Source organism: Hydra viridissima, unplaced genomic scaffold, assembly GCF_058129835.1.
Source record: "Hydra viridissima isolate aposymbiotic clone 2 unplaced genomic scaffold, HvirCarnegie_v1 scaffold_3, whole genome shotgun sequence".
Lineage (NCBI taxonomy): Eukaryota > Metazoa > Cnidaria > Hydrozoa > Anthoathecata > Hydridae > Hydra > Hydra viridissima.
The window spans coordinates 8,167,501-8,177,041 of record NW_028324302.1 but is presented as its reverse complement, the minus strand read 5'-3'; the positions used below and the strand labels follow the sequence as shown (position 1 = coordinate 8,177,041).

At 28.7% G+C, this 9,541-nt stretch overlaps 1 protein-coding gene across 2 annotated transcripts; it reads right to left on the bottom strand.

Annotated features, from left to right (window-relative positions):
• Positions 1 to 950: 950 nt before the first annotated feature.
• Positions 951 to 3,943, bottom strand: LOC145202335 (dopamine receptor D1-like). Of its 2 annotated transcripts, XM_090081633.1 has the most exons (3): positions 3,753 to 3,943; positions 3,313 to 3,481; positions 951 to 2,483 (listed from the first exon to the last, which is right to left on the bottom strand). In XM_090081633.1, exon 3 carries the CDS (start codon positions 2,459 to 2,461, stop codon positions 1,337 to 1,339), a length of 1,125 nt encoding a protein of 374 aa, XP_089937759.1. In that variant the 5' UTR covers positions 2,462 to 2,483; positions 3,313 to 3,481; positions 3,753 to 3,943; the 3' UTR covers positions 951 to 1,336. The 2 variants fall into 2 exon arrangements, with proteins under 2 accessions (XP_089937759.1, XP_089937760.1); XM_090081634.1 differs by lacking the exon at positions 3,313 to 3,481.
• Between the last annotated feature and the right edge of the window lie 5,598 nt (positions 3,944 to 9,541).

Genomic DNA, 9,541 nt, shown 5'->3' with positions numbered 1-9,541 from the left:
TTTAGGAGGGTGGAAAGCCAGTTCAACTCAAAATGTTTATGGGTCTTAACCCAAATGCTGTAAAAATCTTTTGGGATTATGTGGGAAGCTGGTTGATTTAAAAAACTTCACGGTGATCAGTAGAACTATGGAATTTTCTTCAAAAAAGATTTCATTAAAAATCCATTAAATGTTACACTTGTGAGCGTATATGACTTTCGCACGTTTTTTTAAGGTATTTAGTTAACAATACAAACTAAGTTTTAGGTTAAATTTTTATATAATAAATAAATCTAAATGGGCAATGAATAAAATAGTAAATAAAAGTTTTTCTTTTACAGAATGGTTAAGAAAAATGCACAGTTGTATAGATATTTTGATAAGAGCGAATTTGGGAAAAATTCTCAATTTTAATTACGCAAAGCCTGAATATCTCAGATAATTGCTCTTATGCATTTTCTTTTCTAAAGGTTTTTTCCTTCTTTAAATAATAGATACAAGGGATTAAAAAATGTAAAATTAAAATTTTATGTTTTTTTAAGAACTGTTACTTATAATACGATCCTCATTATGACAGCTTTGATGGAGTTTTAACCGGAAGTATTAACTATTGAATGATTGGTATATTTATTCTTTTTGTGCTTTTGCGATGTTTGCATATGCTATATTTAGCTCTTATGTTCTGTTTTTGTTTCCATATATTTAGCTCTTATGTTCTGTTTTTTGCTTCCATATATTTAGCTCTTATGTTCTGTTTTTTGTTTCCATATATAGACTTGAATGTTTTTAAAGCGCGAAATATTCTTTTAAACATTTTAAGTTCTCTTTTACAAAAAAGATAAGTAATTTAGATTTTACAAAAAAGATAAGTGATATAGATTTTTCCTTCTTGGATTTTGCGAGAAGCATTTGAATACTTTATAAAAATAGGGCTTTCTAAGAACTGTGTTGACTCTAAAAATACTATTGTCTAATGTAAAAAAAACTGTTCTATTTAACAAAAGCTCAAAAATGATAATATATTTACACAAATTAAATAATCTGCAATTAGAATTACTCAGATATCCTCTTAAGTCCAAATAGTCAGTGAGATTTAACACCCTTAAATTAAAAACTTGAATGAATTTTCTTTATAAATAAAATCTAAAATTTGTTCAAACTTTATATTTTCAAAATAATTTTGAATTTAAAAATCAACTTTTATCGACTTGTATTAGTTTTTATCGGCTTCTATCGACTTTTATCGACTTTTATCGTATATTCATTGCACCAGTTTTCTCTTTACGTTAAAAATTTTCGAAATAATTTTTTTTTTAATGATGGTTATCATTTTGAGTTCACTTGTAAGCGCCTTTGTTTAAATGTAACTAGTTCTTGTTAAAGACAGCTGAATTTCTTTAAAAACGTCTGGATCATCTAGATTGTCAGTTTTTAAGTTGTATGGTGGTAGTGCGCGGTAATCACCAGGCAGGTATTTTTCTGAATCTGTTTGATAATCGAAAGCTCTTTGAGGGAATTCTGACTCTTTATCTTCAGGCGTAAGTCTGGCACATAGTTTTTCGACGTCAGACTTTGGGTGTTTGTTGTTTACAAAAATACGTCGATTGATTTTCGGGGAGCCATTTGATTTTCTATTTAAACAGCGGTTAAACATTTTTTTCAGAACTATTTTAAAACCTTCTTTGTACTGGGCGTTAGCTATGACGTAGACTACCGGATTGACACAACTGTTGGAATAATGCAGAAACTTTAAAAATGAACGAAGCCACAAATGATCTATTATATAATTGAAAAATGATTCGCAATAGTGAGATAAAAGCAAAGCAGTAAAGTAAGGTGCCCAACATACCACAAATAAAACCACAATTATAATTATGGCAATATTGATTCGAATATTGTCTTGCAAGGAGATGACATTTCGTGGGCTTTTATTTACAATAACTCCTATGATAATGTATGCACCTGTTATTAGTAAAAGGGGGAGAAAAAAACCCATCACTGCACAGTAAACAGGAAACCACTTCCAGTTACTCATAATTATTGTTGAGACTGCCACTAATATACCATAAATCCAAACAGATAAGATAAGGCAAACCGCTGTCTTATTGGTCATATTACGTCGATGATTTAACGGATACCAAACTGACCAAAGTCGTTCAAAACTGATCGCTACTAAATTAGCAATCGAAGTGATTCCGCCTAACATATCAACAAAGTTCCCAAATTGAGAAACTTTGATAGTAGCGTCATGTGATAAGTTCCTAAAATGCGTCAGTTCGAACATTAGCCATAGAGGCATAGCTAATGAAGCAATCAAAATGTCTGAAACAGCCAGAGATAGAATAAGGTAATTTACACGTGCGCGTAAGTTTCTTGAAAAGTAAACAGCTAAGCACACCAAGGAGTTACCAATCAGTGCTAAAGATATCAGGGTCATTATACCGCCTGAAGATAAAAGCCTGTAAGTGGACAAATCCATCATTTTCGGTTATTTCATGATTCGCCTTAAAGAAAACGATAATAGTAGTAAAATTAAATACTATTTTGATACATAAACTTAAACATTTACTAAAAATGAAGAAAAACTTTGGCAACAATGTTAAATTCGCATTTATTAAAATATGTAATGTGTTTAGACGTAATAAAAAAAATATGTAATGTGTTTAGACGTAATAATAAAAAAAAATACGTGGTTTGTGCTTCAACAAAAAAAGGTCGAAGAGATTAAAAAGTTCTTATTCGCATTTTTTTGTTTTTACGTTTTTTTATACGATTTTGGGTTAAAATAGATAACAAAAAGACAAAAAATTGTATTTCATTTTTACATCAAATTAAATATTTTTAATATTAAATTTACTTTGTTAAGTAAATTGAAAGTTTACTTATAATTGTTTCCCTTTTTTAGTGACTGGAGATAAGAAGATAATGATATTTATCATAATTATACATAAAGTTAAGTTTCAAACCAGTTTCTAAAAAATGTGTTTTGATAATAGTAATAAAGTTTCTCATATATGTTAACATAGAATTGTATGGTTGTATGCATTGTGTTTAACTTATGGATTATATGGTAGTTGTTTATTTATTATCATTTTTTTGACGAGTAAAAAGAAAAGAAACGTGACGACAAAAAAAACGCCAATATCGACAAAAAATTTACCGCAAAAGAAACTTTTGTATTGACGCATGTTTACAAAATCAGCTGTAACAAAAGTTGTAATGACAAAAAACTTTATCTTTCTAAAGAACACGGGTTAAAATACACAAAAGTAAGACAATCTTACTTGACAACGTCAATGACGTTGATAATAACGATGAAGTAAAGGACATTACCTATTAAAGAGAACTGTCAATAATTCAACTTTAAATATCAATCAAATCCTCCAAAAGATCAAATTCTGAAATGCTCCACTATGTCAGGTATTATTTCAATAGATTGATGTTTATTCTTCGCACTTTTAAGGCTTTCGCACTATCATTGTTATTACTATTGTTGTTGTTACTGTTGTTATTCATATAACTACTATTACTTTTGTTATTTTTAATGATTACTGTATATTATAACACTGTTAACTTAGGATTTCATTCTCTTCCTTATAAACAAAAGTTATTCTTGTTGATAATATTTTATCTCCTGAATTTTTTTTAAAAAATTGATTTATTCAAGGTGAGCTGCAAATAAGAAAATACAGCGGACCGAGCGAAAGTAATATTAACTTAAAGTCAACAAATTTTAACAAGAAACGTGTTAAAAAATTAAAAAAATTAGAAACCTTTTTGTTTGATTCCGTTTTTATAGTTCAAGTCATCTCCTTAGAGAATAAAACCAGCAAAAAGCTCGTGTTGAACAAAAAGCCTCTGTTTACTTGCTGAAGCTGAAATTTTTTCTCAAAGCTTTTAACAAAAATACCTTGATTAAGAAGTATTCGACTAATTTAAAAAATCACAATTTTACAAAAAAAGATTTAAAAAAATGAAAAAAATATTAAATTATTATTTTTAACAAATCTTGATATAAATGATAATTGAACCTCTGGAACAACTGATACAGTAGTTTCTTTACTAGCATAATAATTTAAATATTTAAAAGTGATATATTGTTTTTCAAAATGATATATTACTTAAAAAAATAATATTTTATTTAGAAAAATAATATATCACTTTGAAAATGAAATTATTATGTCAGTAATTTTATTCAACAACTTTTTTCACTCTTAAAAAAATGTTTCTTTTGTCTTTCCAAAGCTATTTACAACATTTATTAGAAGTTAATTAATTTCTTCATTTCTATTCATAGTATTTATCTATGGAAATAATTATTCCTAATCACATATATCATAACCTCAAACATATATCATAACCTCAAATATATATCATAACCTTAAAGTAATCTTTATTAACAACAGCGATTTAAAAAAATCGCTTTCATCAAATGGAAACAAATTTAGTAAAATTTTTCTTATTGAATTTTGACGGGTCATCTTACAAAACTAGCAATAAACAAACTCATCTATGATGATGCTCAAACTTCACTTAAGTACAACAGATTAAATCAATAAAATGTCAACCGTATGATTGAAAAACAAATCTATATCGGATTTGCATTCCCGCAAATGGGCGAGTTTGATTACAATAACCACAATAAAATTCAAGCTTTTTCACAATCCAGTTTAAGCCTCTAGTTACATTTCTTTTTTACATGAGTGTCCAAACCCCGAGACTTTTTAGTTGCCTTACGCTTTCACTTCACTTGAGTAATTAGATTAAATTGCTCAATCAAAATTAAATTGGTCAAGCAAAGGTATAAACTTGTTTGACTTTATAAATAAACACCAAAGATTGGTAAATATATAACAAGCTAAGTTGTTAAATATATAACAATAGCATGTTAGCATGAAAGAAAGATATGGGGAACCGAAAAAGGGCTTAAGAATGAAAATTGAAATACTGCTTGATGTTTAGTAGTAAATTTTTTTTTTAAAAAAAAAGTCTAATCAGACTGTGAATTACTTTTTGATAAAGAGTCATCAAGATTAAAATGAACCTCCAAGTTAACGATTCATTTCTTTTTCAAATATACTTCATTGTTTACTTCGTCATCTAAAAAGTTACAGGGATACCATTAAATTTATTAACATACAATTTAGTAAAAGCAGGATGATTTTTTTAACAGTAGTTTAACAACTAATTTGTTAAATTATTTACTGGACTGTTAATTATAGCATTAACTAGGATTTTGTCTGTATATTGTTGTTCGTGAAGTTTACCAGCTGAATATAATCGTGTTCTTAAAAAGTGTAAAATCTTTTTGATAAAAAAAGGGTCCGAAAATCATTTTTGTATTTTCCGCTTTTTCCCAAATAAAAAGCGTTTTCTATAAAACTTTTAACTTTAAACGGTTTTAAAAAAATTTGCGTGCTTAAATTACAATTTAATATATCTAAAAAGTATATCTAAAAAATGTGTTATTTGGGGAAAAGTTGTTTTAAGTGTCAATATACCCACAATGCACAGCTGGCCAGAATTGCCTAACATTAGACAAAGTTATTAACTATTCATGCTTTCTACGAATCCGAAATCTTAATCAATAGAGCAATTTTTCTATTGCTGAAATGCGATTTTTTTTCCCGCTTCTTGGAACACTACGACTGCATAACAGCAATGAGTTTCACATACTTACCAAAGATCATGACAAGATTGATCTAAGCTTCTATGAGACCCTAAGCAGATTTGATTTTAGAGTCTCTCGGGAACTAAGAATACTACAAGCTAATATTTAGGCTCAGCAAGTTACGTGATTAAGTCTTTCATAACCTCAAAATGTCAAGATAAGATTAATTGTTGATGGGGAAAACAGATCTTCTTTTTAATCGACTTTTATTGTTCTTCCCATGGTACCAGCAGCTGGTTCCGATAGGTCTGCATAACATGCACGGTGGATATGATCAGCTGGAAACGGTTCGAAAGTTTCGTCTTCAGAAAAAATTCAAATGTTACAACAAATATATTTAATGCAAAGAAAATCGTAGTTGGCAATATGCATTATTAATCATAGATTTATATTTTACGTCTATGTAGTAAATTTGAAATACTGTGCATTAGTTAATGGTGCTGAAGTGATTTTTTCAACAACAGTATGTAAATTTTTTAAAAGCTCGTAAGATAAAATTTCAGTCATGATGATTTGAGAAAGTGGTAAGTTTTGTTTTATAAGTCTATTCTTATTCAAACCTGAGCGGATTTTGAACATTCCCCTCCCCCTGCATGGTCTTTCACTTTTTAGATACATATGATTTTTAAATTGCGTCATATGCTTGGCACTCAATTATATTCAGCCGACAGGATAAATGTAAGCAACATTTCATCGGTCTAATCCAATTATCTACAACATTCGGCACCGAATCGTAAATATTCTTTATCTACTTTGGTGCAGAAATTGAACACGACAAAAGTTAAGTTTCTTCAGACAAAGATTTTATCACTATCAAGGTTAATTCAATAACATCCCATACACCTCATTCACAATGTGAGTTTTTAAAGAAGAATTCTTTTCCTTTGCTCAAATCAATTGTTTCTTTATGAGCTTGAATCAGATGACAGTTTCTTAATGATAATTTTTTTTGCTGTTTCTTTTGCTAAAGATTTGAAAGAATTTTGGGCTAAAAAGCTCACTTATCTACACCTTTTTGTAAGACAAGGAATTAAAAACAATTTGTGGCCCAAATTGAGCTGCCTTGGTAAAGTAAATTTATTTTTTTCATTTTAAGATATCCAATAGAAATATTTTTTCCAGTGAATAAATGTATCACATTAATGAGATAGATGCATGTAGTTTTACGAACAATAGAAAAACAACCCTTGCATCAATTTTGAATCCTTTTTTAAATGCCGTGATAAATTAGCTTAAAACAAATCAACGCTGGTTAAAAAATGAATTGTTACCTTACAAATAATACTTTTTGTTATTTTACAAATGATAAATTCTTACACTAGTAAGTGTAAATTGCTTTCAAACTAAAGATAAAAACAAAAGTTCAACAAAAATCAGAAACATCTCATTTGTTTTTAATGCGGAAATGCAACTAATTTCACTCCATATATCAACTTGTATACATATCCAAAACGTTTCAAGTTTTTGACAGATAAATGTTTTTTGATATTGTGTTATATCTGGCTCACTGTGCAGATGGTCGTTTTAACATTTATCTATTTTATAAAACTTTCTGTCCTTTATTTATAAATATTTCTTAATTCTGGTGTTTTTTGGATTAAAAATGCACACCCTTTGTTTTTACAAAGTAGCAGACAACCAGTCACTTTAAAAAAAAAAGGAAAACGCATATACAAACGAAAACTTCAAAAAATATAAAATAATGTCATTTTTTTACATTAAACGTTTTGAGGATTATGATTCCAATCATTTTTCTTCTTTCAATAAAAAGCAGCCTAATCCAAGTTAATAAGATAAACTTCCGGAATTAAGCCCATCAAAAAAATAGCTTATCAGTATATTTATTAGCCCAAGGAGTAAATCCTGGAAATACTACATAAAACATGCGACATAAAACATACGATACAAAACAATACTATAATTGATTTTTATATGTTAATACCTGTTACATCCATATAACCTCTATATGGTAATATAACCTCGATATGGTATTATAACCTCTAAATGATTTTCTTTAGGAAGAAAGTGTTCTTTTTAAACATTATAAACTTTCCTTCGATGACGTAAACTATACCTTATAACTTTATAAGTTTATAGCTATATTATAAACTTGAAAACTTTTTCTTTCAAAATAAAAAATAATAATATTACAGCAATCCTACTTCTAGATTGTGTGCAACCGATCTGGTGTGCTGTTGATGTTATAAACCATTATTTAAAAACGCGGTGAAAACTTTTATAAATTATTTCTAAGATAAAATAAAGCAGCCGGTTTTTTGTATGATTTACAAATGGCGTTCTTGCTTTAAAATTTACTCTAAAATATTTTAAATATGACGTCAGAGTAACTTTTTTTTTCCTTTTTTTTTTCCCTTACATCGTAATAACTACGTCAGAATTAATTTGCATAAAGCTTTTGCCTAAATTTCAAAGCAATCAGTTTAGTGCGGACTGGATGACGAAGTAGGTTGTTGGATTTAGAAATTAGAGCAAAACTTTCATGAATATTATTTCAACTTAAAATTAATTCGTTCTATATTTATGATAAAAATATTAAACAAAAAACCCATTTAATTCACTAATCACTAAGGAATGAAGTTGATCGATAACTTTTTCCATTTTTAAAATCAAAATTTAATAACACACTCCTCTGTCAGGAAAAAAAAAGATCAATGCCCTTCCGTAGTGCGTGCTTCCGTAGTTCCGTAGTGCGTGCCCCCTCTCCCAGTTCCAAGGTAGCAACCTTGGAACTGGGAGAGGGGGCAGAAGGGGGTGTCTTCCCCAATAAATTTCAGCAACTCAAATGTTCCCTTTTCTCTTTAATATTTGTTTCTACTTGATTAATGTTTTAAGAAGACATTTAATCCGACCGCACTGTTAGTGTTTTTTTAAGTGGTTCGTTGATTTGCTCTCCAATCTGTAAGAACTTCCGACGGCCTAGCATCAATAAACTCAAAAACCAATAAATTACATCTAGAGTTTTTTTTCATTTTAAATAGCACTGCTATGTTTTATGAGTAACAGCGTTTTATGCGTTCATCGTGTGTTTAAATAGCACTGCTATGTTTTACGAGTAACAGCGTTTTATGCGTTCATCGTGTGTTAAAATATTTTTTTTTTGTTCTTTTTTTCTTGCTCAGAAAGATATTCATTGTTTTTATTTCAAAAAAAATTTACGACAAAGCTTTTTCTCCTGTGATATTATTTGCTTTTTAATATTGTTTAGAGGCAATATATTCTAAACAAAGCGATTTACACCACCATTGAACGCGGTTATAACGATAGAATTCTCTAATTCTCTAAATCAAGAATCTTTCGCGGAATTAAAACAGACTTCACTCGTTGGCAGCAAATAAAGAATGACTTAATTATGTGAGTTTTAAAGGTATGTCAAGCTACTGTTGGGGGTGGCTGATAACAAAATGCAACAGCATGTTTAACTAGAACTGGCTGTTCTAACTGTAGGCATACATTTTCTTATCCGTGGGACTGTACAGTACCAACCTTTCAGCATCATTTATTAAAGTAAACAAATAGCATTGTTAACAGCAATCTCACCCGCTGATACGCGCTAATTTGGCGGAGGTTTAAATAAATGCGGTATTTTAATTTTAAAATAATTTTTAATTAATAAATGCTAATTTAATAGTTCTTACGTTGCTATAATTTTTATGTTAAATAAAAACATTTCATGTAATTTCTCTCAAGTTATAAAGCTGGTGTACTAAGAGAAAAGTTTTTTTTTTTTAATAAAGCGTGTACACGAAATAAATGTGAAAGTAGAAAAACAACTAAAAAAAAGTACTCCTCAATTTTTATTTCGAACCAAGTAATAATTTTAATACAATAATATAAGATCAAACATTAAAAAAAAAAAATTAATTATTCCTC

Bases quoted from the DNA above. Each gene is read 5' to 3' on its own strand.
- LOC145202335 (XM_090081633.1), bottom strand. From the start codon at position 2,461: ATGATGGATTTGTCCACTTACAGGCTTTTATCTTCAGGCGGTATAATG.